The sequence below is a fragment of the Pipistrellus kuhlii genome, unplaced genomic scaffold, assembly GCF_014108245.1.
Source record: "Pipistrellus kuhlii isolate mPipKuh1 unplaced genomic scaffold, mPipKuh1.p scaffold_m20_p_37, whole genome shotgun sequence".
NCBI classification, from domain to species: Eukaryota; Metazoa; Chordata; class Mammalia; order Chiroptera; family Vespertilionidae; genus Pipistrellus; species Pipistrellus kuhlii.
The window spans coordinates 4349970-4374834 of record NW_023425537.1 but is presented as its reverse complement, the minus strand read 5'-3'; the positions used below and the strand labels follow the sequence as shown (position 1 = coordinate 4374834).

Sequence of the window (24865 nt, the reverse complement as noted above, 5' to 3'; positions counted from 1 at the left end):
AAGGAAGGAATGCTACTGTCCCTTCTTCAGTTCCCAGGCAGTGCCTCTGATCCCCACCCTGAGCCACACACGTGCCCTTGGCTGAGGCATTCCAACCAGAGTGACCAGATTTGGCAAATGAAAAGAAGGGTGCCCAGTTACATTAGCATTTCAGGTCAAAAAGGAATAACTTGCCAGTGTAAGCCGTAGTGGTATGTCCCGTGAAATGTTTTATTGGAATTTCCAACAAAAACATGCCTTCCTTCCAGTCCCCCAGCCCCAATACACCCCCCATTGGCCTTAAGTAATGGGTCAGGGGCTCCGGGTGGAAGGCAGGGAGGGGAGGTGGAATCTAGCTGCCAATGAAAGGTACCGGGCAAACAGGAACCCTTGGATGAATTGGTGCTGAATGCAAGAAACAAGAGGGGTGTTCTTCCAATGGGAGGTCCCTCTCTCCCCAAACTTGCAGACACTCTTAAAACCCTGCTTTTCAGGCTGGAAAGTATACCTAAAAGATTCGAGAAGGCAAGCCAGGGAGTCCCGGAAGCCACACACCCCTCCTCGGCTATTGAAGTTACTTAAGGACGGGGCGGGAAAACCATTATTTGATAATAAAACCGATGGGCACGTGACGGAGTAGGCTGCAAACTCGCCAGGAAAGTTTACGACGAAACCTGCGCCTCCAAGAGGAGGGCAGCCTAAGCCTGCGCCCCGGACTCCCGGGGGAGGGGCGCGATCGCCCCCGGGGCGTATCGGGGGCCGCAGGGGCGGGCGGGAAGGGCGGCGGGCGCCCCGGGGTCCGGGCCGGGCGGGAGGCGGCCGGGCCTGCGCGCAGTGAGAGCGGAGCGGCGGCCACGCCCCGGATCGCTGGAATGCGGTTGGAGGGGGCGGGGGGCCGGGAGCGGCGGCTCCCAATCACCGGCGGCGGCGGCGGCGGAGGCGGCTGGAGGAAGTGCAGAATGAAGTTGTGGAGCTGAGATTCCCCCGCGTCCGCCCGCTGAGCCGCCGCAGCCCCCGCCGCCGCCCGCCCCTTCGCGGGGCGCCCTCGGTGCGCAGCTCCGGCCCCGCGCCCGCCGCCCGCCCGCCGGTCCGCGGAGCCATGGGGCCCGCGCCGCGGTGAGGACAATGGGGCCGGCGGCCTGGTGCCGCTGGGGGCTCCTCCTCGCCCTCCTGCCCCCCGGGGCCGCGGGCACCCAAGGTGAGTCCGGGGGCGGGGGGCGGGGGCCGCGGCGGGACCCTGCAGCCCGGAGCCCCCCGGAGCCCCCGGGTGGGCGGCGGGAAGGGAGGAGGGGGCCGTCCGAGCTCCGGACCCGGAGTTTGGGGCTGTCCAGGCTCTCGGGGCGAAAGAAGGGGGATCTCCCGCCGCCCCATCCGGAGCCCGGCGCTCTCCAGACTCCGGATCGCGCCGGGAACTTGCCAGCAAAGTTCCCTGGACTTTCTCAGAGTTCTCCAGAGGGTGCGCGGCCCGCCGTGCGGTGGGGGTGTGAGTGTGAGTGAGTGTGTGTGTGTGAGAGAGTGTGTGCTGTGTGCGTGTGTGTATATGTGAGTGTGTGTATATGTGTGTGTATATGAGTGTGTGTGAGTGTTTGTGAGTGTGTGTATGTGTGTATATGAGTGTGTGCATGTGTGTATATGTGAGTGTGTGTATATGAGAGTGTGTGTGTGTGTGTGTGTGCGTGTGCATATGTGAGTGTGTGTATGTGTGTGTGTGAGTGTGTGTATATGTGAGTGTGTGTGTGAGTGTGAGTGTGTGAGAGTGTGTGCCTCTCCTGCACCCCCTCCAGCTCTCTCCCAGCCCCTCCAGTTGGCAGCCTCCGCCTCCGGACGGCCTGGCTGGATTCCTGGGGTCCCTCCAGCCCGGCCCCCGCCCCCCCTCTCCGGCCGCCGGGCTCCGGGACGCCGCTGCGGGTGTGGAGGGGGCAGTGGGGAGCCCGGAGGGGGGACCACCGCCCCGCGCAGGAGTCTGGGGTGGGGGTACGGGTGGAGGTCGGGGGGAGGGCGAGACGTTTGTTTTGAATCCGTTTCTTCGAGGCCGGCGCGGGGCCGGCGCCCTGTGGCCGGTGGAGAGCGGGACTGGGGCTCCGGGTCCGAGGCGGAACGTGGAGAGTTCCCCGGGGAATACCTGGGCGCTCGGTGCGGGAGGCTCAGTGCTGGGACCCGCTGGGCGTGTGCCGATGGGGGTGTGTGTGTGTGCCTTTCCCTCGTGCCGTGTGCGGGGAGGGGGATGGGGCGCCGTGTCCTGCCCCATGTGCCCATCTGCGGCAGGAACGATGGAACCTGGAAGCACACTGGGTGCCAGGCCCGCACATGGCGCTCTGCGTGCGCGCCCTCTTCATCCTCAGAACGGGCCCGGGAGGGGCCTGTGCCGTTCCCGTGCTCCAGTGGGCGCTGGGCTTAGGGGTCAGGCAGTGCGCCCCCTCGCCCCCCGCCTGTCCGTCCACCTGGAGCCACGGGAGACACTGCGCCCGCATGCCCAGTGGAGGGAAGGCACAGGAGCGGCCCTGGGAGCGGCGGGTGGTCCAGCGGGCCCTGTGTCTGGGGAAGGGGTGTGTCCTCTTGTCTGTGGCCGGAGGGCCCTCCGTCAGAGCACTGTGTGCTGTCTGAGGAGCCTCTGTGCCCGGGGCTCTTGAGTTGTGTGGTCTGTGTGTGTGTGTGTGTGTGTGTGTGTGTGTGTGTGTGTCTGGGCTTTGTGTTGCTAAACACAGAGTCTCTCTCTGCTGACTTGGGGACTCGGTGAACTCTGCCCTCTCTGGGAAGGTGCTGGGCCAGGGCTGCTGTAAACAGCGGGAGGTGGCTGGTCCCTCCCTCCCTCCCTGTTTCCCAGGCTGGCATCTTCACCCCTGACCTTCTGCCGCAAAGGGCGGGCCCAGGGGCTGTCCTCACCTGGGCTGAGTGAGTGGGGCAGGTGGGGAGTGGCGGGGGGGGGGGGGGGGGCTGCTGTGCTGGGGTCTGAGGGGTCAGTTCTGCAGTGACTGGGGACTCCCTCCGCCTTCCTACTCCTCAGGGTGCGCTGCTGGGTGCAGGGAGAGGTGCTGGGTGTGCTGGGCAGGGAGTGGTTAAAATGGTAGCGCACTGCCCAGCTGCCTCTACCCACCCCCATTACACCCCAGGACTGAGGGTAGGAACGTGGGGGGAGGGGAGATGGGAAAGTGCCAGGACTTTGATGAGACCTTCTCATAGTGTTCAGGTTTTGTGAAGTGCAGCAAACACACACACACACACACACACACACACACATATATATTGCAGAGCTCATATTTAATCCCTGTACTATTCTCCCAACACTCTCCTTCTTCCTTTGACCATACTTAGGGGAGGTAACCTCATTTCAATATCCACAATAAGACAGTTGAAAAGAGAGGATCGAATGCAAAAAGAAAACACATTCCATGCCAAACACAGAGCACCTTTTCTTTTCTCCGGAACTTCCCGTGCCTTCGCTTTTCAAAAACGCACGGCTGGCTTCGTCCGTGCCGGGTTCTTCTCGGTGGACAGGTCCATTCCGTCTGCAGCGACCCTGGGAAGTGGCTGCAGGAGGAGAAAACGGAAGCTCAGGGAAATGAAGCGACTTATCCAAGGCTTCCCAGCCCCCCCGCCATGTCCAGGGCATTTTGGGCTTCCAGCGAGGTGTTCCGAGTTGGTCAGTCTCATTCTCTTGGACAGGAGTGGGTTGAGCAAAGCCTCAGAGGTAGCCAGGGGGCCAGACTGGGGTAGAGGTACGACTCTGTTATCCAGGGGGACGAGCTTCCTTAGCCGGGCTATGGAAAATGGGGCTGAACGGGGCACCCCGCGCACCCCGGTCCCCTCTTGGCTTAGGAGTCATCGTTCCCTGTCCACCTCATGTCTGCCTTCCGCCTGGGCCTGCCCTCCTGCAATGGCAGGGCACTGAGGGCGGCAGAGGGGTGGAGGCCGGTGGGACCTGCAGGGCTGTGGAGAAGGAGACGGCTGCATTAGAAGCAAGAGGCACCAGGCTGAGGCTGGGGCTAAGGGAGCTGGTATCGGGTCCAGATAATTATGCCTGACCCTGGGTAGCTGGAATGATCTGGAAAAAGATGCCCGCCCTCTGCCTCTGGGAAGCCCCTCCGGGGTGACACCCCCATCTTTTGCAAGGCCAGCTTTCCTGTCTACCCTGGAGGAGAGAGGAGGTGGGGGAAGGGTGTGCTCTCGCTCAAGGAGCACGAGTGTTAGAGCCGATGTCTGTGTTGTCCCGGCTCTGTTTACCAAGCCTTGTCATGTTTACAAACTGCCTTTTGATTCATTTTCTCATTTAACTTCCCTGCAGAAAGCAAGAGTTGTTATTGTTTTATTACTCCCTCCTTATAGCTAAGTCCAAGGTCAGGAAATATTCACTGAGGGCCTACTCAGCCACAGGCACTGCTGGCCGTAGAGATGAACCTGATTTGGCCTCTACCCTGGAGGTCCAGGATATGCTCAGGGTCACAGGGTGAGCGGCCTGGCTGGGTTCTGGTCTGGTGACCCTGAGCCCAGGCCCCCTGCTATACTGGATGTGTGGTCGGTGGATCTGGGAGGGTGAGCTTTGGGAATGCAGGCCGTGTTCATGGAAGCCGAAGGAAGCACTGGCTGTCATGCTCGTGAGCAAGAGAAGCAGCAGAGCCTGAAGCCTGGCGGGGAGGAGAGAACCCATTTGAGGACACCCCCAGAGCTGGGACCAAACCCGGATCTTTGAAGTTTATGTGGAGGGACAGGTGGGAGGGACCTTGACCAGCCTCCTCTCAGCATTGGGATGGACACCATGACCTCAACTGGTCCCTTTGGTTTGGAGACTCTTGATTAGACTCCATCCATCCATCCACCCATCCATCCATCCATCCATCCACCCACCCATCCATCCACCCACCCACCCACCCATCCATCCACACATCCATCCATCCATCCACCCATCCATCCATCCACACATCCATCCATCCATCCATCCACCCATCCATCCATCCACCCACCCATCCATCCACACATCCATCCATCCACCCATCCACCTATCCACCAATCCTTCCATCAATCCATCCATCCATCCACCCAACCACCCACTCATCTATCCATCTCTCCCTCCACCATCCATCCATCCATCCATCCATCCAGCAAACACTGTGCTCACTGTGTGCCCTGCCCTATTTGTGGCTCGTAAGGGGCAGGTGTATGGAACAGGACCTCCTCCCCCTCTCCCAAGAAAATCCACGGGGGCTGAAGGCGGGGATGGAGGAGTGGGGAGCTGGTGAGTGATGAGGAGGAGGAGAGGAGGAAGGTCCTGGTGAAGGGGCAGGAGGGGGCAGTAAGGAAAGTTCTAGGAGGCCTTCTTGGCTTATGTCAGGGTGGCGTGTGCGTGCGAGGATTCGCACTCAGGCTTCCCACTCCCTGGGAGTGGGTCTCAGGGCACCAAGTTTACCGCCTGCTGCCAACACTTAGAAAGTCTTAATCGGCCTCAAATGAGCCACAAACAAATTCACTAGTGGGGTGGGGCTACTGCTCTTTCTGCTCCTGCCCAGCCCAGCAGCTCTGCCCTGCCTGGCACCTGCAGTGTTTTCAGGGCATCGGTAGAATTGTGCGGGGAGAATAACCCCCGTCCGCCTCAGTTTCCTTCTCTGCAAAGCAGAGGTCTCAGCCCCAGTCTCTGTAGGATGTTATGAAGCTCCCACCAGAGTGCCTGCCGAGCACACAGTAGGCCCTCAGCTGCTGCAGCTGTCCCCGCTGTTCCATTGTTGTTGTTTTTCTATTGCCTGGCTGCCACAGCTGGTGTCCTTTGGAAGCCGCCTTGGGCTGCGGGGTGTGTGTGTGTGTGTGTGTGTGTGTGTGTGTGTGTGCAGACGGCCCCTGGCCCAGCGCTGCTGGTCCCTGTCCCAGGCTTGGGCCGGGGCCTGGGGTCTGGGCCTGGAGACAGCTGTGACCACCCAGCAGCTGAAGCTGCGGAGGCTGGGGGAGGTCCAGGCAGCGGGCATTATTTTGGGCCTGGCCTGCCACCCGCTCCTGTTTCTTTTGGGAGCTGGAGGGGGAGGGACCCTTGGTTCTATTTCTGGGCCTCCCCTTCCTCTCTGCTCGCTTTCTTCCCTCTGCCCCAGGGCTGGGAACAGAGAGCACTCTGGATAGTCCTGGGAGGCTGAGGAAGCAATGGGGGGCAGGGTGGGGCTCGCCCCACAAGCTTTTGCCCGGCTTCCTGGAGGCCAGGGCTATTATTACCGCCCCCCCTTTCGGGATTTGGCCTCCAGCTCCCAGTGGATGGGAGAGCAGGAGCCCTGGGGTCGGGCCTCGAGGGCAACCACCCTGCGGGTCCCCTGAGTCCGCACGTAGCCTGTAGGAAGTGGATGGGGACCAGCAGGAATTCCCGGCAGCTCAGGCACCTGTGGGCCTGTGTACCTGGGGGTGCCCTCCGCCCACTCCCCCCTGGCACACCCTCCTGGGCAAGACGCACCAGGTGATTCATCTTCTTGCCGGAGCAGAAAAACAAGTTCAACTGGACAGTTTAATCTCCCCCCTGCTGGCAGGCACGGTGCCAGCGGCTGCCCCCAGCGTCCCCTCAGCAGGGGGAGTGGACCCCTCCTGTGTTTCTGGGCTCCGCGGGCATTTCTGGTTTCAGGGGCGCCAGCGGGGGTCCAGGTAGGCCCGGTGCTGGTTCGTCGTGATGCCCCTTGGCTGGTAGTTGGCCCCGGGCAGGCACACAGGGCTGACGTAGTGCTCTTGTGGCAGGAGTTTCGTGGCACAGATTGTGCCAGCTGCTTCTGGAGTCTTGCCCCGAGGAGGTGGCAAGGGTGAGGTACCGGAGGAGGAGCCTTCCGAGTAGCATCCTTCTGGCCCGGGATCCGCAGCCTGGGTCCGATGCCCATTGATGGGGTCTGATGCGCCCGCCTCTGCCTGGGGGAATTCTAGAGGTCCCCTCGGGGGCCAGGCCGCCGGTGGTCTCCATGCCCCCGCTATGACTCCCGCTGACCCTCCTTCCCCACTTTCTGGGTGGCATTGTGGGGGTGGGTATCTCTTGCCAGGAGGCTGGCACGTGGGTGGCATTGGAATGGGCCGGGGAGAATACCCGGAGTTGGCTGGCTTGGGGGAGAGACAGGGGGTATCCAGAGCGCTCATGATTCATCAGCACCTCCGTTGGGGGATTTCTTACCCTTTGGCCCCGAGTCGTGGCTATGGGACAAAGAGGCTTTCTTTGCACACAGCCCCCTGGATCGGGCGGGCAAGCTCCCTGAGGCTTACACAGCAGCGCCCTCGATGCTCAGAATGGGCTGAGTCAGATGGAGCCTCTCCCCTGAGGTCCCCCCTCTTCCCAAACTTGCAAACTTTCTTTTGCTGTTGCACCTTCTGCAGGTGCAGGGGACATGGGGAGGGGTCCTTGCCCAAGATGGCATGACTCTGGGGGACTGCGTGTGGAGGAGGCAGCCGGGGTGGGGAAGCTCCCTGCACAGGGCCCTCTGACCGCCTCCTCCCCCCGCCAGTGTGCACCGGCACAGACATGAAGCTGCGGCTCCCCGCTAGTCCTGAGACCCACCTGGACATGCTCCGCCACCTCTACCAGGGCTGCCAGGTGGTGCAGGGTAACCTGGAGCTCACCTACCTGCCTGGCAATGCCAGCCTCCTCTTCCTACAGGTGAGAACCAAGGGCAGCCCAGCCAGAGCCTGCCTCCAGCTGGGCCTCTGTTTCCTCGCGGGTGGTTCCTCACCTGGAAGTCCCTTCTGCTATCTAACCCCTGTCCCTTCCATCGCTAGACCAGCTGATTCCTTCTCTGTAACGTGGCTGGCCGTGGGCATCTCTAGGTGGAACGCATCTGTTCCTTTGCTAAATTCTTTTTAAAAATATATATTTTTTAATTAATTTCAGAGAGGAAGGGAGAGGGAGACAGAGAGATAGAAGCATCAATGATGAAAGCGAATAATTGATCAGCTGCCTCCTGCACACCCCACACTGGGGATCAAGCCTGCAACCTGGGCATGTGCCCTGACCAGGAATTGAACTGTGATCTCCTGGTTCATAGGTCAACACTCAACCACTGGGCAACACCGGCCAGGCCCTTTGCTAAATTCTTGCTCTCTTGCCGGCATGATCACCTCCCCCTGTCCAACTGCCCAGCCACTGTCCCTCTCCCACCCGGAGTAGTGGGAAATGTGGGTTCCAGGGCCAGTTCTGCCACTGACAAACCGTGCGAATGTGGCCTAGGTTCTTGTCTGCACTGGGTCTCAGTTTTCTTATCTGTATATTGGGAGCAATAGGCATGCTTTGACTCCCCCTCTTTGTAGATCAAATGGGGAATGTCTGTGCAAGGGTCATGAGCAGGGCAGTGGAAACCAGCCTGCTGAGCCTTTTCCACGCTGCCCTGGAGTGGGGTCAGGCATGCAGTGCGCAGATGGCATCTCGTCTGAGCCTTTCCTTTTATAGATGAAGAAACTGAGAAGCAGAGAGGGCGGGGCACCTGCTCCTGGCTTACGGAATGCCGGCCCCCCTCCCCAACCCCACCCCACCCCATTATCTTTCCTGATCGTACTGGAATCTGGTTTGGGGCGTGGCCTTGGTTTCCATTTCACACACGAAGAGAGCAGGACTGTTCAGTAGTGGATAGGGGCCTTGCCCAAGATCCCCGAGCACTTGGTAACCCCAAGGAGGCCTTGGAGGTGGCCGTGTGCCAGGACCCCGGCCTGCCTCAACCCCAACCTCCCCCGTGTCCTCCCAGGACATCCAGGAGGTGCAGGGCTACGTGCTCATCGCTCACAGCCAGGTGACCCAGGTCCCGCTGCAGAGGCTGCGGATCATCCGCGGCACCCAGCTCTTCGAGGACAACTACGCCCTGGCCGTGCTGGACAACGGAGCCCGGCCGGACAGCGCCAGCCCCGACGCCGGGGCCTCCCCGGGAGGGCTGCGGGAGCTGCAGCTGCGAAGCCTCACAGGTGGTCCCCCTCCCCCTGACATCGCCGGGTGACGGATGGAGAGCCGGCCGGGGCCCCTGCCGGCCAGGAACCTGCCTCCCCTAGGGGAGGTGTCCTTGTGAAGAACAGAAAAAGTCCCAGCTTGTTCCGGCCACGCAGGCTGACAGCGAGGATGCTGGGTGGTTTTGCCCACGTCTCGGCTGAGGGCCCGCGTGGGGAGCAACCTGTGCAACTGTGTGTGGGAGCCCCGGGGCTGACAGTGGCCCGAACCCTGCCTGCCAGCGGCTGTGCGTGCACTGATGCCATCTCAGTCAGGCCGCCGCCTCGCCAGGGAGCGGAGATGGCCTGCTCCCTCTGCAGATGGGAGAACAGGTTCACGGAGGATACGGGACTTACCTGCTCGAGGTGGCATAGCGAGTTAGTGCCGAGGCGGGGCTTCAGGCGCCACCATCTCTCCTTTTACAGCGAGCACCGAGCAGAGCTGGGAGGAGGAGGAGCGTCCCTGGGCATCTGGGCCCTGACACGGACACCCCCCTCCTCCCGGACCTCGGTTTGCTGTGTCTGTGGGGGCGATGGGGCGGGGATGGTCCTGGTGGGGCTAAAAGATGCGGAGGGGGTCCTCACTGTTCCCTGGGGACGCTGGGGCGGGAGCAGAAGCTGACAGACAGCTTGTTGTCCGTCCCACAGAGATCCTGAAGGGAGGGGTCTTGATCCAGCGGAACCCACAGCTCTGCCACCAGGACACGGTTCTGTGGAAGGACATCTTCCACAAGAACAACCAGCTGGCCCTCATGCAGATCGACACCAACCGCTCGCGGGCCTGTAAGCCGCTCCTCCCTGCCTGCAGCCTCCTCTTCCTCAGCGCTCTCCCCGCCCCCAACTCCGGGTTACACCCCAGCCCTGCACCGACACCACCCTCTTTCTTGGTGCCTCCTGCCATCTCTTCATCTCTGTCTCCCTTTGCTTCTTTTTCCTTCTTAATTTTTATTTATTGATTTTTAATATATATATATATATATATATATATATTATTGATTTTTTACAGAGAGGAAGGGAGAGGGATAGAGAGGTAGAAACATCGATGAGAGAGAAACATCGATCAGCTGCCTCCTGCACACCCCCTACAGGGGATGTGCCCGCAACCAAGGTACATGCTCTTGTCTGGAATTGAACCTGGGACCCTTGAGTCCGCAGGCCAACGCTCTATCCACTGAGCCAAACCAGTTAGGGCATATTTATTGATTTAAAAAATATATATATACTTCTATTGATTTCAGAGAGAGGAAGGGAGAGGGAGAGAGAGGGAGAGAGAGAGAAACATCAATGATGAAAGAGAATCATCCATCAGCTGCCTCCTGTGGGTCGAGACCTGACTGGGAATTGAACCCGAAACCTTGGCATTTTGGAAGCTTTCACCTTCCGAGCTCCCTGGCCAGGGCCTCCTGTTTCGCGATTGTGTCTCAACTTTTGGAGTCCCCTTTGCTCTCTTGGGACTCACCCTCTGTGCCTGCCGCCTCCTGGTCTCGGTCTCACTGCCTCTCTGTTCTCTCCCCAGGTAAACCCTGTTCTCCATCCTGTACCCATCCCCACTGCTGGGGAGAGAGTTCCCGGGACTGTCAGACCCGTGAGTCTCCGGGAGGCCGGGCCTGGGGGCGGGTGGGTGGGTTCCCTGGGGCAGGGACTCCCCCCAGAAGGTGATGCCGGTGAGGGTCTGGCGCCCAGGTGGCCGCCCAGCCCTCACCCTGCCCTCTGCCCGACAGTGACTCGAACCCTGTGTGCCAGCGGCTGTGCCCGCTGCAAGGGCTCCCTGCCCACCGACTGCTGCCACGAGCAGTGCGCTGCCGGCTGCACCGGCCCCAAGCACTCTGACTGCCTGGTATGTGCCCGCTGGGCCCCACCCCTCGGGGAGCTGGGGGAGGGGCACCCTGCCTGGTGCTGCCCTGCTGCCCCTGGCACGTCAGGGAAGGCAGCCCGGTGACCACCAGCCGCCTGTCCCCCCAGGCCTGCCTCCACTTCAACCACAGCGGCATCTGTGAGCTGCACTGCCCGGCGCTGGTCACCTACAACACCGACACCTTCGAGTCCATGCCCAACCCCGAGGGCCGCTACACCTTTGGTGCCAGCTGCGTGACCACCTGTCCCTGTGAGTGCCGTGGAGAGGCCGGGGAGGTTGGATCATGTAGATGGGAGCCTGTTGGGAGCCCCTCGGGCCTCCGGCAGCTGCGGAGCGGCAGAGAGGGCAGAAGCTAAGAGCTCCGTCTTGGGAGCCAGACCACTTCCTGGTCATGTGACCCTACTGTGTCTCAGTGTCCTCGTCTCTAAAACGGTGCAATAACAGCCCCCACCTCCTAAGGTGGCTATAAAGTTTGAACGAATGCAAAGACTGGCCCGGCCACTCACCAGCACAACGGCCCTGAGTCATTTACATAAAATCGAGCTTTGGTTTCCCTTTTGGCAAAGCGGGACTCTCACGGCGTCTGCCGTCCGGGTGTGTTGGGCGGAGCACGTGAGTGGTAGATGCTCAGACCTGTCCGGGGCCTCTCGGTCCCGGTTGATTCACTCGTGTTGTGCTCCCCGGGCTCGGGGACGCTGCTCAGGGTGGGGTGTGAGGGGCCGGGGCACAGGGACACACGATCCTGGTCTCCTCAGACAACTACCTGTCAACGGACGTGGGCTCCTGCACCCTGGTCTGTCCCCTGAACAACCAGGAGGTGACCGCCGAGGACGGAACCCAGCGGTGTGAGAAGTGCAGCAAGCCCTGTGCCCGAGGTACCCACCGCCCCCCAAACCTGCTGCGGTCCGGGCCCTCGGCGCACCCCGCCTGGCCTCGCCCGCTGTCCCCCCAGTCCCTCCTGGGACTCAGTCCTTGTCTCCCACCGTCTCTGCCCGCTCCCCACCCCCCAGGTCAGTCCCACAGGCTCCCCCATATCTTGCTGGTGTGGGGAGAGGGCATGTGGCCCTAAGAGGGGACTGTGGGCAGGACCCAGGAGTCTGAGTTCCTGGTGCTGCATGGCGGGGGGTGGGGGGGTGGCTGGTCAGTCCCGTGGCCGGTCAGTCCCGTGGCCGGTCAGTCCCGTGGCCGGAGCTGAGTGGTCCTCACCTGCCCACTCCCACAGTGTGCTACGGGCTGGGCATGGAGCACCTGCGGGAGGCGAGGGCAGTCACCAGCGCCAACATCCAGGAGTTCGCTGGCTGCAAGAAGATCTTCGGGAGCCTGGCGTTTCTGCCAGAGAGCTTTGAGGGGTACGCGTACGCCGATTCGATTAAGGCGGGCACAGTGGTTGGAGACAGTATGGGGCAGTCACGGATTCCCGAGGACCCAGAGGCGGCAGCGTCTGGTGGGGGAGGGGGGCAGGAGACAGGTGGGGGCCTGGGATTCTGAGGGCGTGGGGACTCCTGGGAGGGGTGTTATTTCCACAAATGGCATGTTATCCGTGAACGTGCACTTGTGTGGCGGTCAGGCCGTCCAGGCCAAGCTACATTCTCCCTGACTTCATAGCAGCTTTATCTCCTAATAGCCCCAAACTGGAAATAACACTTTTGTGTATCAGGAGGTGAACAAATAGATGGTGGTCTGTCTGTACAGTGAAGTCCTCAGCAACAGAAAGAAACACATTGATTACATACATGCTCTCAAGAACATTATTGTAAGGGAAGTTAGGCAGACAAGACAGCCCACACTGTGTGGTTCTCTGTCTGTGAAGCTGCAGACCGGCCAGACCACCTGGTGCTAGCAATCCGAACAGTGTTAAAATGGAGCTGGAGCAATCCTTGGGCATTGTCTGCTCCTTCCTTTTGGGGGCTGGTGGTGAAGGTTCTGCCTCATTCTTTTTTTTTTTTTTTTAATATATATTTTATTTATTTTTACAGAGAGGAAGGGAGAGGGATAGAGAAACTAGAAACATCAATGAGAGAGAAACATCAATCAGCTGCCTCCTGCACACCCCCTACTGGGGATGTGCCCGCAACTAAGGTACATGCCCTTGACTGGAATCGAACCTGGGACCTTTCAGTCCACAGGCCAACGCTCTAGGCACTGAGCCAAACCCGGTTTCTGCAATTCTGCCTCATTCTTTCAAGAGCTGTGGAGCAGCTGGCAGCTAAGGGCCCAGGCCTGGGAGCCAGACTGCCTGGGTTTGAACAGTCCATGTGACCTTGCTGTGCCTTAGTTTCCTCATCTTTAAAATGGGGGCGCAGGTAGTTCCAACCTCATAAAGTGCTTGTAAAGTTTGAACGAGTTCATATGCCTCAGCTCTCAGAGCAGTGCCTGGCGCACACGGAGGGAGTGCTCCTGGAGGCCAGCTTTTTTGCCTGGAGCCTGGAGAGATCAGGGGTGTATTTGCCAGCTCCCCTATGGACCGATGGCTGCTTAGGTCCTTTCCAATTTTTGCTCTTACAGACAGCTCTGCCTTGTACGTGCCTCAGGGCCAGTATCCCTCCAGGCCGCATTCCTAGAAGCAGAATTTCTAGATCAAAGGACATAAATACTGTTTTGATGGGGCCCGGGAACAGCCGGGCTGAGCAGAGGGTTTAAGTGCGGTTATTAATAGAGGGGAGGGTGGGAGGGCGGCGGGGCCGCCCCAGGGGGCTGTGCTCCCGCCCTCCTGGCCCTGCTCACTCCTTCATCTTTCTCCTAGGGACCCCGCCTCCAACACCGCCCCCCTGGAGCCCAAGCAGCTCAGAGTGTTCGAGACCTTGGAGGAGATCACAGGTGGGCTCTGCCACACGCAGCTTGCTGGGAAGAGGCTGGGGGGGGGGGTCATCGTCCTGTCCCTACACCCTAGCCTCCCCCTGCGCCTGCAGGTTACCTGTACATCTCGGCGTGGCCGGACAGCATGCCTGACCTCAGCGTCTTCCAGAACCTGCAAGTGATCCGGGGTCGCGTCCTGCACGAGTGAGCACCCGGGGGGAGGACTACAGGGGGAGCTGGGAGACATGTGGGCACGGGGGCCTCCGGTTGCCCAGGGGCTCCTGGGGCAGCCTGTCTATGGGGACAGCGGTGAGGGCAGCCCTTGCCGGCGGGGAGGGGTCAGGGACGCGCTGCCCACCTGCAGCTGAGCTCGCCTCTCCCCCAGCGGCGCCTACTCGCTGACCCTGCAAGGCCTGGGCATCCGATGGCTGGGGCTGCGCTCGCTGCGGGAGCTGGGCAGCGGGCTGGCCCTCGTCCACCGCAATGCCCACCTCTGCTTTGTGCACACGGTGCCCTGGGAGCAGCTCTTCCGGAACCCTCACCAGGCCCTGCTCCACAGCGCCAACCGGCCGGAGGCCGAGTGCGGTAAGACGGGGCGCCCAGTGCTGCCCGCTCCCCGTCTGCCAGCGCGCAGTGCCCGTGGGTCCTCCTGGCAGCCCTCTGGGACTCGTGCAGACTGCCCGCCCTGGGGCGCCACCCTGACACAGCTCTGGCCGGCTTGACACCTTGGCATGGCTTCTAGCTGAGTCCTGCCTCACTCTAGCTGAGTCCCCACCCTGTTCCTGGGACCTCAGAGCTCTTCCCTCTCCCCGCATCGCCCAGGCCCCACCCCACCCCTCCCACCCAGAGCCACCCCACAGCCTCTTTCCCTGCCTCCCCTGGACCTGAGCCTCCCTAGGAGTCCCCTCTGACTCCCCCCTCTCACTGCAGTGGGTGAGGGCCAGGCCTGCTACCCGCTGTGCGCCCACGGGCACTGCTGGGGCCCGGGGCCCACCCAGTGCGTCAACTGCAGCCAGTTCCTCCGGGGCCAGGGGTGCGTGGAGGAGTGCCGAGTCCTGCAGGGGTATGCGGGGCAGAGCGGGGGGGGTGGGGTGGGGGGAGGGTGCACAGGAGCTCCTTCCAGACCCCCTCACCCACATCCCTCTCCCCCAGGCTCCCCAGGGAGTACGTGAAGGACAGGTACTGTCTGCCTTGCCACCCTGAGTGCCAGCCCCAGAATGGCTCAGCGACCTGCGTAGGATCGGTGAGGTCCTGGTGGGCTCAGAGCCGGGTGGAGGGAAGCAAGGGTTTGGGCAGACTGCCAGGGACCTGGCCAAGTGTGGAGAGACATCTGCGGAGAGAGCCTGAGCTCAGGCCTGAATGGCAGGGGGTGGACCGGCAGGAGGTGGAACAGCAGGGTGTGGACCAGCAGGGTGTGGAAGTGGGGTGGAACAGTGGGAGGTGGAACAGCAGGAGGGTGGAAGGAGACTCCATGCTGGGGACTGAGCTGGGTGATGGACCCTGAGACCCTTCAAACTGTGCAGAGATCCCGGGGAAGCCTGCATTCTTTTTAAAATATTTCTATTGACTTCTGAGGAGAAGGGAACCGGGAGAGAGAGAAACATCAGTGATGAGGGAGAATCACTCATTGGCCGCTTCCTGCATGTCCTGCACTGGGGATCAAGCCCAAATCCCGGCCTGTGCTCTGACTGGCAATCGAGCTGTGACCTCCTAGGTCGATGCTCAACCACTGAGCACGCTGGCCGGACGGAAGCCTGTGCTCTTGGCTGTGGCTGGGCCAGGGTGGCTGGTTAGCCTGTGGGCTGAGGCCTCGGACCACCGGGATCCACATGCAGGCCCTCCTTCCAGCCTCCCCGGCACAGCGAGCGCCATCCCAGTGCCTGTTTGCTTAGGGCAGAGGGAGAATCGATGGAAGGTGGGTTTGCACGGTGCCTGAGCCCGGGAAAGGCTGTCTACATGTTCGTTACTGTTGCTGCTTGCTGTTACACCTTAGACCCGTGGTCGGCAAACTCATTCGTCCACAGAGCCAAATATCCACAGTGCAACGTTTGAAATTTCTTTCGAGAGCCTAATTTTTAAAACTTAAACTTCTTTTAATGCCGCTTCTTCAACATAGACTCGCCCAGGCCGTGGTATTTTGTGGAAGAGCCACACTCAAAAGGGGCCAAAGAGCCGCATGTGGCTCGCGAGCCGCCGTTTGCTGACCACGGCCTTAGTGAATTCCCTTCCTTGGCTCTTCCAGTTCCTCATGTGAAGCCTGCAGCTCAGGGATCGAGCTTTGAAGCAGGGTGGGGAGTGGGGTGCGGGTGAGGGTGGGGCGGGCGGACCGGGTGAAGAGCAGGGGCAGTAGACACAGCGGGTGGAGGCTGGCCCAGTGCTGCTGAGTGGCTGTCAGAAGCTGGAAGGAGACTCGGGCGCCTCACCCTACACCAGCCCCTCATAGACCCCCTGTCTTCCCAGGAGGCTGACCAGTGCATGGCCTGCGCTCACTACAAGGACTCGCCCTTCTGCGTGGCGCGGTGCCCCAGTGGCGTGAAGCCCGACCTCTCCCTCATGCCCATCTGGAAGTTCCCCGATGAGGAGGGCACCTGCCAGCCGTGCCCCATCAACTGCACCCACTCGTGAGTCTGAGCGTGCTTTCCTGCAAAAAGGCGGGCTTTGTCCCAGGAGCCTCTGCGGGACAGCTCTGCTCTGCTGAAACCTGAGGCTTCATTTCACCCCCTTTCTGTCTGATCACAACAGTAACATGCTAAACATTTTTATGAAACATAAACTAGTGCTGCTAGCAGTTCTGTCTTCACTGTTAATCACGTGAGTGTTTCCCCTAGTTTTTATCTGTGTACATGCTTACATATATATTATTCTAACATGTTATACTCTCCAGTTGTTTTTATCTGTGCATTCTAACATATTATTATAACATGTTAGAATGCACAGATAAAAACATATATATATATGTGTGTGTGTGTGTGTGTGTATTATTGTTCTTCAGTTGTTTTTATCTGTACTCTATTTTTTATAAAAAATTTTTTTTTAAATATATTTTTATTCATTTCAGAGAGGAAGAGAGAGGGGAGAGAGACATAGAAGCACCAATGATGAGAGAGAATCATTGATTGGCTGCCTCCTGCATCAACCCAGGCCTGTGCCCTTGACTAGAATCAAACCCGGGACCCTGTGCCCTGAGGCTCTATCCACTGAGCCAGTGGTCAGCAAACTCCTTAGTCAACAGAGCCAAAATATCAACAGGACAACAATGGACATTTCTTTTGAGAGCCAAATTTTTAAAAAAATATATTTTATTGATTTTGTACAGAGAGGAAGGGAGAGAGAGAGTTAGAAACATCTATGAGAGAGAGTCATCAATCAGCTGCCTCTTGCACACCCCTATTGGGAATATGCCCGCAACCAAGGTACATGCCCTTGGCTGGAATCGAACCCGGGACCCTTCAGTCCCCAAGCCGACGCTCTATCCATTGAGCCAAACCGGTTTCAGCGAGAGCCAAATTTTTTAAACTTAAACTTCTTCTAAATAGGCTCACCTAAGTCGTGGTATTTTGTGGAAGAGCCATACTCAAAGGGCCAAAGAGCCGCATGTGGCTCACGAGCCGCGGTTTGCCAACCACTGTACTAAGCCAAACCAGCTAGGGCTTTTTTTTTTTTTTACCGAAGCGGTTTCGTAGACCATGCATCATACATATTGTTTGCAAATGGCTTTTCTTCACTTGACAAAATCTTGCAATGTTTTTTCATGTCCAAACACGGAGATCTACCCTATTCTCCCCCCTCCCCAAAGCTGTCTTTAATTACACATGAAATACGTGAATGCCTCCTTGTGACACATTTTCAGCAATTCAGAAGCACAAACACTGCAAAGCGAACGTGCCCTTTCGGTCCCTGCCCCTCTCCCCCTCCCTGGGGAGAACCCCCAGATCCACCGGGGGCGTGCCTCCTGCAGGCTTTCTCTGCACGGTCACATAAACATGCTGGGCTGAGTCATACAAGATTGCTGTTTTTGTAGGTCAAAGATGCTCAAGAAACAGCAATTTCAACTCCCATACAACCAGTTTGGGCTTTTGTGTGTGCACACTTCTTACTGTGAACGGGGTCAGCCTTAGGATACTGCCCTGCCCTCCCACCACCCGCTCTGTGTGCCCTGGAAGGCTCTCCTGTGACCGCACACGACCTGCCTCCTCTTGTGAACTGCTCGAGCGATAGCGTGGATGTAGAGTCATTTAACCATGTCCCTGCTTGAGGGATATTGATTAGGCTTTTTTATTTTTAGGATTTGATTGATTGATTGTTTTCTAGAGAGAGAAAGGAAAGGGGGGAGAGAGAGAGAGAGAGAGAGAGAGAGAGAGAGAGAGAGAGAGAAATATCCATGTAGTTGCATCACTGACTTATGCACGCAGTGGTTGCTTCTTGCCTGTGCCCTGATGGGAATAAAACGTACAACCTTGGTGTCTTGGGATGATACTCTGAACAACCGCGTTACCCGGCCAGGGCCTTTTATTTTTACTTTTGTTTTTGGGCAGTTGATTGCACGGGAGTGAACACCTTGGGCATGCCCCCCCGTGTTGGCATCTTTAGGGGACACCCTGAGCTGGGGGGGAGGGGGAGGACTGCTGTGACACAGAGTTCGTGCACAGGTGCCGCCGACTGCCCTCCGCAGAAGTGTGCCGGTTCACAGCCTTTCGGGGAGGGGGTGGCTGAGCTTGGGGACTCAGTGTCCTTTGGCGGCCCCCACAGGACACACCGCAGGAGGTGCAGGGGGACAGGGGCAGGGGGCTCCGGGCTGGAAGAGACCCCTTGTGGGGTGTAGGAGGATCACTGATGACCTTGAGCCCCGTTTCTGGCTCTGTCAAACGGGGGTGACCCCGCAGCCACACCTCCCCCCGGGGTTGCTGGGAGCTGGGGGAGCCCAGGAGGTGGCGCCCAGCTCGTTGACGGTCTCTCTCTCCTGCAGCTGCGTGGACCTGGACGAGAAGGGCTGCCCCGCCGAGCAGAGAGCCAGGTCAGCCTGGTCCCCGGGACACGCCCCTTGCTGCTCCCCAGTCCCCACCGGCCCCTGGGTGGTCACTGCTGAAGTGGGGGAGCTCCTGACATGACCCATGACCCTTCCCTGCCCCCTCTTCCCCTGCGGATCCTCCTTCCGATTGGTGTCAGCCGGTGGGTGGAGGACCTGCTCAGGTTGCTTGTGGCCTGAGAAACAGGAAAAGATGGCAGATTCCGGGTACCTCCCACCCCTGAGCAGCTGGACTTCTCCTCAGGGACCGGGGACCCCAGGTAGATGAGAGAGAGGGCAGCTGAGGAGGAGGAGGGGTGGACGCAGGCCTGGGAGCCAGGCCGAGAGGGGCAGGTGCGTCACCTGCCTCGGGGAAAGCAGCCACGTGGCTCGCGGGGAAAGTGTCGGAAAAGCCTCGGCTGTGCTTCCTGGAAGGTTCTGGCGTGGTGACTGTTAGTCAGCACCAAGCAGGGACACAGCACAGGGAGTGAGTCAGGCTCGGCTGGATCTGGAGGGCAGGGGCAGGGGCCCTCCCTCGCCAGCAGGCCGCAGTGGGGAGCTGGGGGAAGGGCTTTGGGGAGAACAAGGTCGGCGTGTGTCCTAGGCAGTCGTTTGTCTGAAGCAGGCGTCTTCAAACTACGGCCCTCGGGCCACATGCGGCCCGCAGAGGAGTCTGATCCGGCCCGCCAGGTTTTTTGGGCAGTGAGCGCAGCCGAGGTGTTACAGTAGGAATTAGTAGTTCATATAGTCCGGCCCTCCAGCTCTCTGAGGGGCTGTGATCTGGCCCCCACTTTAAAAAGTTTGAGGACGCCTGGAAGCAATGCCAGCCCCTGGCCAAGCAGGGGAGGGGGCAGGAGGGCAGTGAGGCGGGGCAGCGCCCAGGAGTGCCCGCTGCTCCGGCTGAGTCTGACAGGCGGTCGGTCCCACAGAGAAGGGGGTCCGGGCAGAGGGAGAGCGTGGGCACAGGTGGGAGTCGGGAGCCGTGGCCTGTGGGTGAGAAATGTGGCGGGAACATCAGAATCCCCGGTGCACATTCCTGGGCCGCACCCCGTTCCCACAGTCAGCATCTGGGGGTGGGGCTCCAGGCGTGTGCCTTCTAACAGGCTCCTTGCTGGTTTTTGTCGGGAAGTTTGAGAATCCTGGGCTAAGCCAGGAGCAACAGCATAGACCGGTGGTCAGCAAACTGCGGCTCGAGAGCCACAGGCGGCTCTTTGGCCCCTTGAGTGTGGCTCTTCCACAAAACACCGCGGCCTGGGCGAGCCTGTGTTGAAGAAGTGGCGTTAGAAGAAGTTTAAGTTTAAAAAATTTGGCTCTCCAAAGAAATTTCAATCGTCGTACTGTTGATATTTGGCTCTGTTGACGGATGAGTTTGCCGACCGCTGGCATAGACAGTTTGGAGAGGTGGGTGGTGAGCGCTTTGAATCGCTAGCTAGGAGTTTGGACTTGGTCCTGGAGGCAGTAGGGAGCCAAGGGGAAGAGAGGGTAGAGGTCTGTGGGTCACCCCCCCAAATTCCCTCTCCAAACCCCAGTGACCATGCGCCTCCATGGGCCCCTTCAGCCCTTCTGCCCCAGGCTGCTCCCCCATCCCTGACCTCGGCCCCCCTCCGCAGCCCTGTTACGTCCGTCATTGCCACGGTGGTGGGCATGCTGCTGTTCATGGTCATAGCCGTGGTCACCGGTGTCCTAATCAGGAGGCGGCGGCAGAAGATTCGCAAGTACACGATGCGGAGGCTGCTGCAGGAGACAGAGGTGACCCCCCCCCCCCCCCCCGCCTGCCTGGGGTCTGCGGCCCAGCCCCCCCAGGCAGCCCAGCCCCCCCAGGCACTGACAGGGTCACCCCCCCCCCCCCCAGCTGGTGGAGCCGCTGACCCCCAGCGGAGCGATGCCCAACCAGGCTCAGATGCGGATCCTCAAGGAGACGGAGCTGAGGAAGGTGAAGGTGCTTGGATCTGGAGCTTTTGGCACCGTCTACAAGGTCAGGGGCGGGGCCAAAGCTGGGGGGGCGGGGCCAAAGCTGGCCGGTCCCAGAGGGTGCATGGGCGGGGGGGGGGGGGGGGTAGGGGGGGGCGGCAAGGGGTCTGAGCTGGGGGCGGGGATGTTTGGTAGGGCAGTTACAGAGGCTGGAACAGGGGAAGGGATTGGTGAGCGGGGCTAAGTACTGAGGTTGTTGCTGAGTTGTGCGGTTGGCCTAGGGGAGGGGAAACACAGGAAGGACCTCCTTGGACACGCTGTTTCCTGCTCACATCCCCCTCTTCCCGCCCAGGGCATCTGGATCCCTGACGGGGAGAATGTGAAGATCCCAGTGGCCATCAAAGTTTTGAGGGAAAACACGTCTCCCAAAGCCAACAAAGAGATCCTGGACGTAGGTCCCTCCGCCCTCGCCAGCCGGGAGTGCGGGACGGGCCCTGGTTGCGGGCCTGGCCTCTGGGCTCCCTCTTCCCTGGGGTTTAAGGAGACACGTGCGTGACCCCCAAACCTGGATGCTCCCCCTCCCCCCCATTCTGCGGGCTGTGGCTCTGGTTGGTGTCAGATGGGGTGGGGGCCCCCAGTCACTCCTTGGCCCTCGGGAGGGGCGCGTGGTGGCTGGGGTGCATGGTGGTTGGGGTGTGTGGTCCCCCACACCCCCTCAGCGTGCCCCTGTGCCCCCAGGAAGCGTATGTGATGGCTGGTGTGGGCTCCCCGTACGTGTCCCGCCTCCTGGGCATCTGCCTGACCTCCACCGTGCAGCTGGTGACCCAGCTCATGCCCTACGGCTGCCTCCTGGACCACGTCCGGGAGCACCGCGGGCGCCTGGGCTCCCAGGACCTGCTCAACTGGTGTGTGCAGATCGCCAAGGTAGGCGCCGGGGGTCTGGGCGCCCCGAGAGCAAGCCTGCCCTCGCAGGGCCGGGAGGGAGCGGTCTCCTGGGAGAGCGTGGCTGGCGCCCGGTCAGCAAAGATGCTGATGCCTCCGACCCCAGGGGATGAGCTACCTGGAGGACGTGCGGCTCGTGCACAGGGACCTGGCTGCCCGGAACGTGCTGGTCAAGAGCCCCAACCACGTCAAGATCACGGACTTCGGGCTGGCGCGGCTGCTGGACATCGACGAGACGGAGTACCACGCGGATGGGGGCAAGGTGGGGTGGGGTCTGGGCCCCGGCTGCACCCTGAGAATGACCCCCCTCCCCCCAGTGACACACCTAATTCAAGGACTTCTCTCCTCTCCCAGGTGCCCATCAAGTGGATGGCGCTGGAGTCCATCCTCCGCCGACGGTTCACCCACCAGAGTGACGTGTGGAGCTACGGTGCGTGGTGGGCCGCACGGGGTGGGGTGACGGGAGCCACGGTCCTGTCCGCGGTGGGATGCTGGTGGAAGGATGAGGATGAATGGAGACGCGTCGGCATAAATGTGGGTCGGGAGGGAGGACCGCGGTGCTTCCACCTGCGAGGGGCTGTGCGTGCCCCAGGGGCTGGGGAAGGACTGAAGGTGGCTCCTGCCCTCCGGCTCCTGCCCCAGGGTGCCAGGCTCCTGGGCAGAAGCCTATGGGACTCGGATGCTAAAGCTCCTCCTGCTGCCCGTCTCTGCCCCAGGTGTGACCGTGTGGGAGCTGATGACGTTTGGGGCCAAACCTTACGACGGGATCCCGGCCCGGGAGATCCCTGACCTGCTGGAGAAGGGCGAGCGGCTGCCCCAGCCGCCCATCTGCACCATCGACGTCTACATGATCATGGTCAAATGTGCGTGGCGTGCGGGGCTGTGCGGCTGCCTGGAGGCCGGTGGGGGGGTTCTGGGTAGAGGCTGTACCAGGAACAGGGAAGGGGAGGCCAAGACAGAATGCATGTGGCCCAGAGGCCCCGCAGGTTACAGGAACCCCCATGGGGTCCCCTTCCCTTCACAGTCCAGTCCGGGGACGCTCCAGCTAGAAAGAGGCTTAGATGCAAAATGAAAAGGACAAACGTACAGAGTCTCAGAGTTGCTGGTACCCCGTCTCTGCCACCTGAGAGCTTTGGGCTGGGATCACTGGACCAGCACGGAGAGGGCGGGGGCGGGGCCGCACACTGGCACCCACGGGGGCTGAGCGGCTGGGCTTCCCCGCCCTCCAGGCTGGATGATCGACTCGGAGTGCCGGCCGCGGTTCCGGGAGCTGGTGGCCGAATTCTCCCGCATGGCCAGGGACCCGCAGCGCTTCGTGGTCATCCAGGTACCGGCCGTCCACCGCCTCCGGGGTCCCAGCCTCCCGGCCCGGCCCCTGGCCTGGCTCAGCGTGCCTCCTGCCCGGCACCCCCTGAGCCTTCCCCGGGGGCCCGCGCCCTGGGCTGGGGAGAGGCCACCACGCTGTCTCCCTCCTCCCCAGAACGAGGACCTGGGCCCCACCAGCCCCCTGGACAGCACCTTCTACCGGTCGCTGCTGGAGGACGAGGACATGGGGGACCTGGTGGACGCGGAGGAGTACCTGGTGCCCCAGCAAGGCTTCTTCTGCCCGGACCCCGCCCCGGGGGCGGGGGGCACCGCCCACCGCAGGCACCGCAGCTCCTCCACCCGGGTCAGTGCCCTTGGCCACGCCCCGGCGGGCGTGGTGACCTCTCCTGACCCTCATGGGCCACACCCCCACCCCCAACCACCGCCTCTCACGGAGACCCCATTTCCCTTAAGGATTCCTGCCTCCTTCCAACCCACGTCCCCGCTCCCCCCACGGTGGCTGTGCCGCACCCCAAAGGGACCTCTATTTATTTCCTGTGACCGTCACCTCCATAGTCTCCATCCCAGACCTGTGAATGACTCCGCCATGGTGACCCTCTCTCGTCCCCAGAGTGGCGGCGGTGGCGGTGACCTGACACTGGGGCTGGAGCCCCCCGAGGAGGAGCCCCCGAAGTCTCCGCTGGCCCCCTCCGAGGGGGCGGGCTCCGATGTGTTCGAGAGCGACTTGGGGATGGGGGCGGCCAAGGGGCTGCCGGGCCTCTCCCCCCACGACCCCAGCCCTCTCCAGCGGTACAGTGAGGACCCCACGCTACCCCTGCCCCCTGAGACCGATGGCTACGTCGCCCCCGCGGCCTGCAGTCCCCAGCCAGGTATGGAGTCCAGGCCGGAGGTGGGGGAGGTGGGGGCTGTGTCAGTGGCCGGGACACAGGGGTGTCTTTCCCTCACAAACCCCCCCTCTCGCCCTTCCAGAGTACGTGAACCAGCCCGAGGTTCGCCTGAAGCTCCCCTCCCCCCTCGAGGGCCCTCTGCCGCCGCCTCGACCTGCCAGTGCCACTCTGGAAAGGCCCAAGACGCTCTCACCCAAGACTCTGTCCCCGGGGAGGAACGGGGTTGTCAAAGACGTTTTTGCCTTTGGGGGTGCTGTGGAGAACCCCGAGTACTTGGCACCCCGTGGCAGGGCTGCCCCTCAGCCCCACCCCCCTCCCGCCTTCAGCCCGGCCTTTGACAACCTCTATTACTGGGACCAGGACCCGTCAGAGCGAGGCCCCCTGCCCAGCACCTTTGAAGGGACCCCGACGGCAGAGAACCCCGAGTACCTGGGCCTGGATGCGCCGGTGTGAGCAGAAGGCCGAGTCTGCTCAGGCCCAGCTGAACCCACAGGGAGACGGGGGAGGCCTGACTTCCGGCTGTGCCAGGACCAGGTGGGGAAAGGGCCTCAGACCGTATCAGCAGAGCCCGCCATGCCAGGCCCCTTCCTTCCTATTCCAACTCCGGGGTGGCTCAGAGGAGCTCAGCCTGGCTGGAAGAGGAGGCAGCATCCGAAGTGTCTTCAGTAATCTGGAGTCCTGTCCCAGCAGCGGACAATGGATGCCACAGCCACAATCTCCTCACCTGAGAGCAGCCCAGCCTGGCTCTCTCCTTCCACACCCCTGGCACTGGAGGACTCCGGGGAGCGGGGCCTCGGAGGGGAAGAGGCCCGAAAGAAGTGTCGAGGGCAAGAACTACCCATCCAGAGACTGTCTGAGCCCTCGCGCTGCCCGGAAGGAGGGACAGCAGCAGTGCCCAGGGCTAATCCTTGTACAGAGTGCTTTCTTTTTCTTTGTTTTGTTTTTACTTATGTTTTTTTGTGGGTTTTTTTTTAAAGAAAAGATAAAATAAGGACACGGGGGATAGGGTATTGTGGGGAAGGGGGGGTCCCTCAGGTTGGGGATGTCCTTTCTCCAAACCCACTTTCTCCATCTGCAAATACATTTTGGAAAACAGCTGGGCACCAGCCTAGGCCTGGTGCCATCCCTTATTGCTTGCCGCCTAACATACACTCAACTCATCTTTTCCCGAGGGAGCGACTAGTCATCTTCAAGAAGCTTGAATGAGAAGGCCGCCTTCCAACGTCCTGGCTTCTGGGTGGAGGGGGGTCTGGGAGT

At 60.8% G+C, this 24865-nt stretch overlaps 1 protein-coding gene across 2 annotated transcripts; it reads left to right on the top strand.

The window, feature by feature from the left end:
- Window positions 1-909: 909 nt before the first annotated feature.
- ERBB2 (erb-b2 receptor tyrosine kinase 2) lies at window positions 910-24703 on the top strand. Of its 2 annotated transcripts, XM_036407859.2 has the most exons (27): window positions 910-1177; window positions 7425-7576; window positions 8655-8868; window positions 9535-9669; window positions 10403-10471; window positions 10608-10723; window positions 10849-10990; window positions 11497-11616; window positions 11964-12090; window positions 13485-13558; window positions 13651-13741; window positions 13923-14122; window positions 14468-14600; window positions 14690-14780; window positions 15998-16158; window positions 18504-18551; window positions 20153-20291; window positions 20395-20517; window positions 20806-20904; window positions 21192-21377; window positions 21502-21657; window positions 21750-21825; window positions 22112-22258; window positions 22625-22722; window positions 22876-23064; window positions 23332-23590; window positions 23691-24703. In XM_036407859.2, exons 1-27 carry the CDS (start codon window positions 1105-1107, stop codon window positions 24059-24061), a joined length of 3789 nt encoding a protein of 1262 aa, XP_036263752.1. In that variant the 5' UTR covers window positions 910-1104; the 3' UTR covers window positions 24062-24703. The 2 variants fall into 2 exon arrangements, with proteins under 2 accessions (XP_036263752.1, XP_036263753.1); XM_036407860.2 differs by lacking the exon at window positions 7425-7576 and having other exon boundaries at window positions 911-1177.
- The last annotated feature ends 162 nt before the right edge of the window (window positions 24704-24865 follow it).

Bases quoted from the DNA above. Each gene is read 5' to 3' on its own strand.
- ERBB2 (XM_036407859.2), top strand. From the start codon at position 1,105: ATGGGGCCGGCGGCCTGGTGCCGCTGGGGGCTCCTCCTCGCCCTCCTG. The intron at 13,559-13,650 runs GTGGGCTCTGCC...CTGCGCCTGCAG, and splicing joins GACCTTGGAGGAGATCACAG to GTTACCTGTACATCTCGGCG. The intron at 22,723-22,875 runs GTACCGGCCGTC...CCTCCTCCCCAG, and splicing joins AGCGCTTCGTGGTCATCCAG to AACGAGGACCTGGGCCCCAC.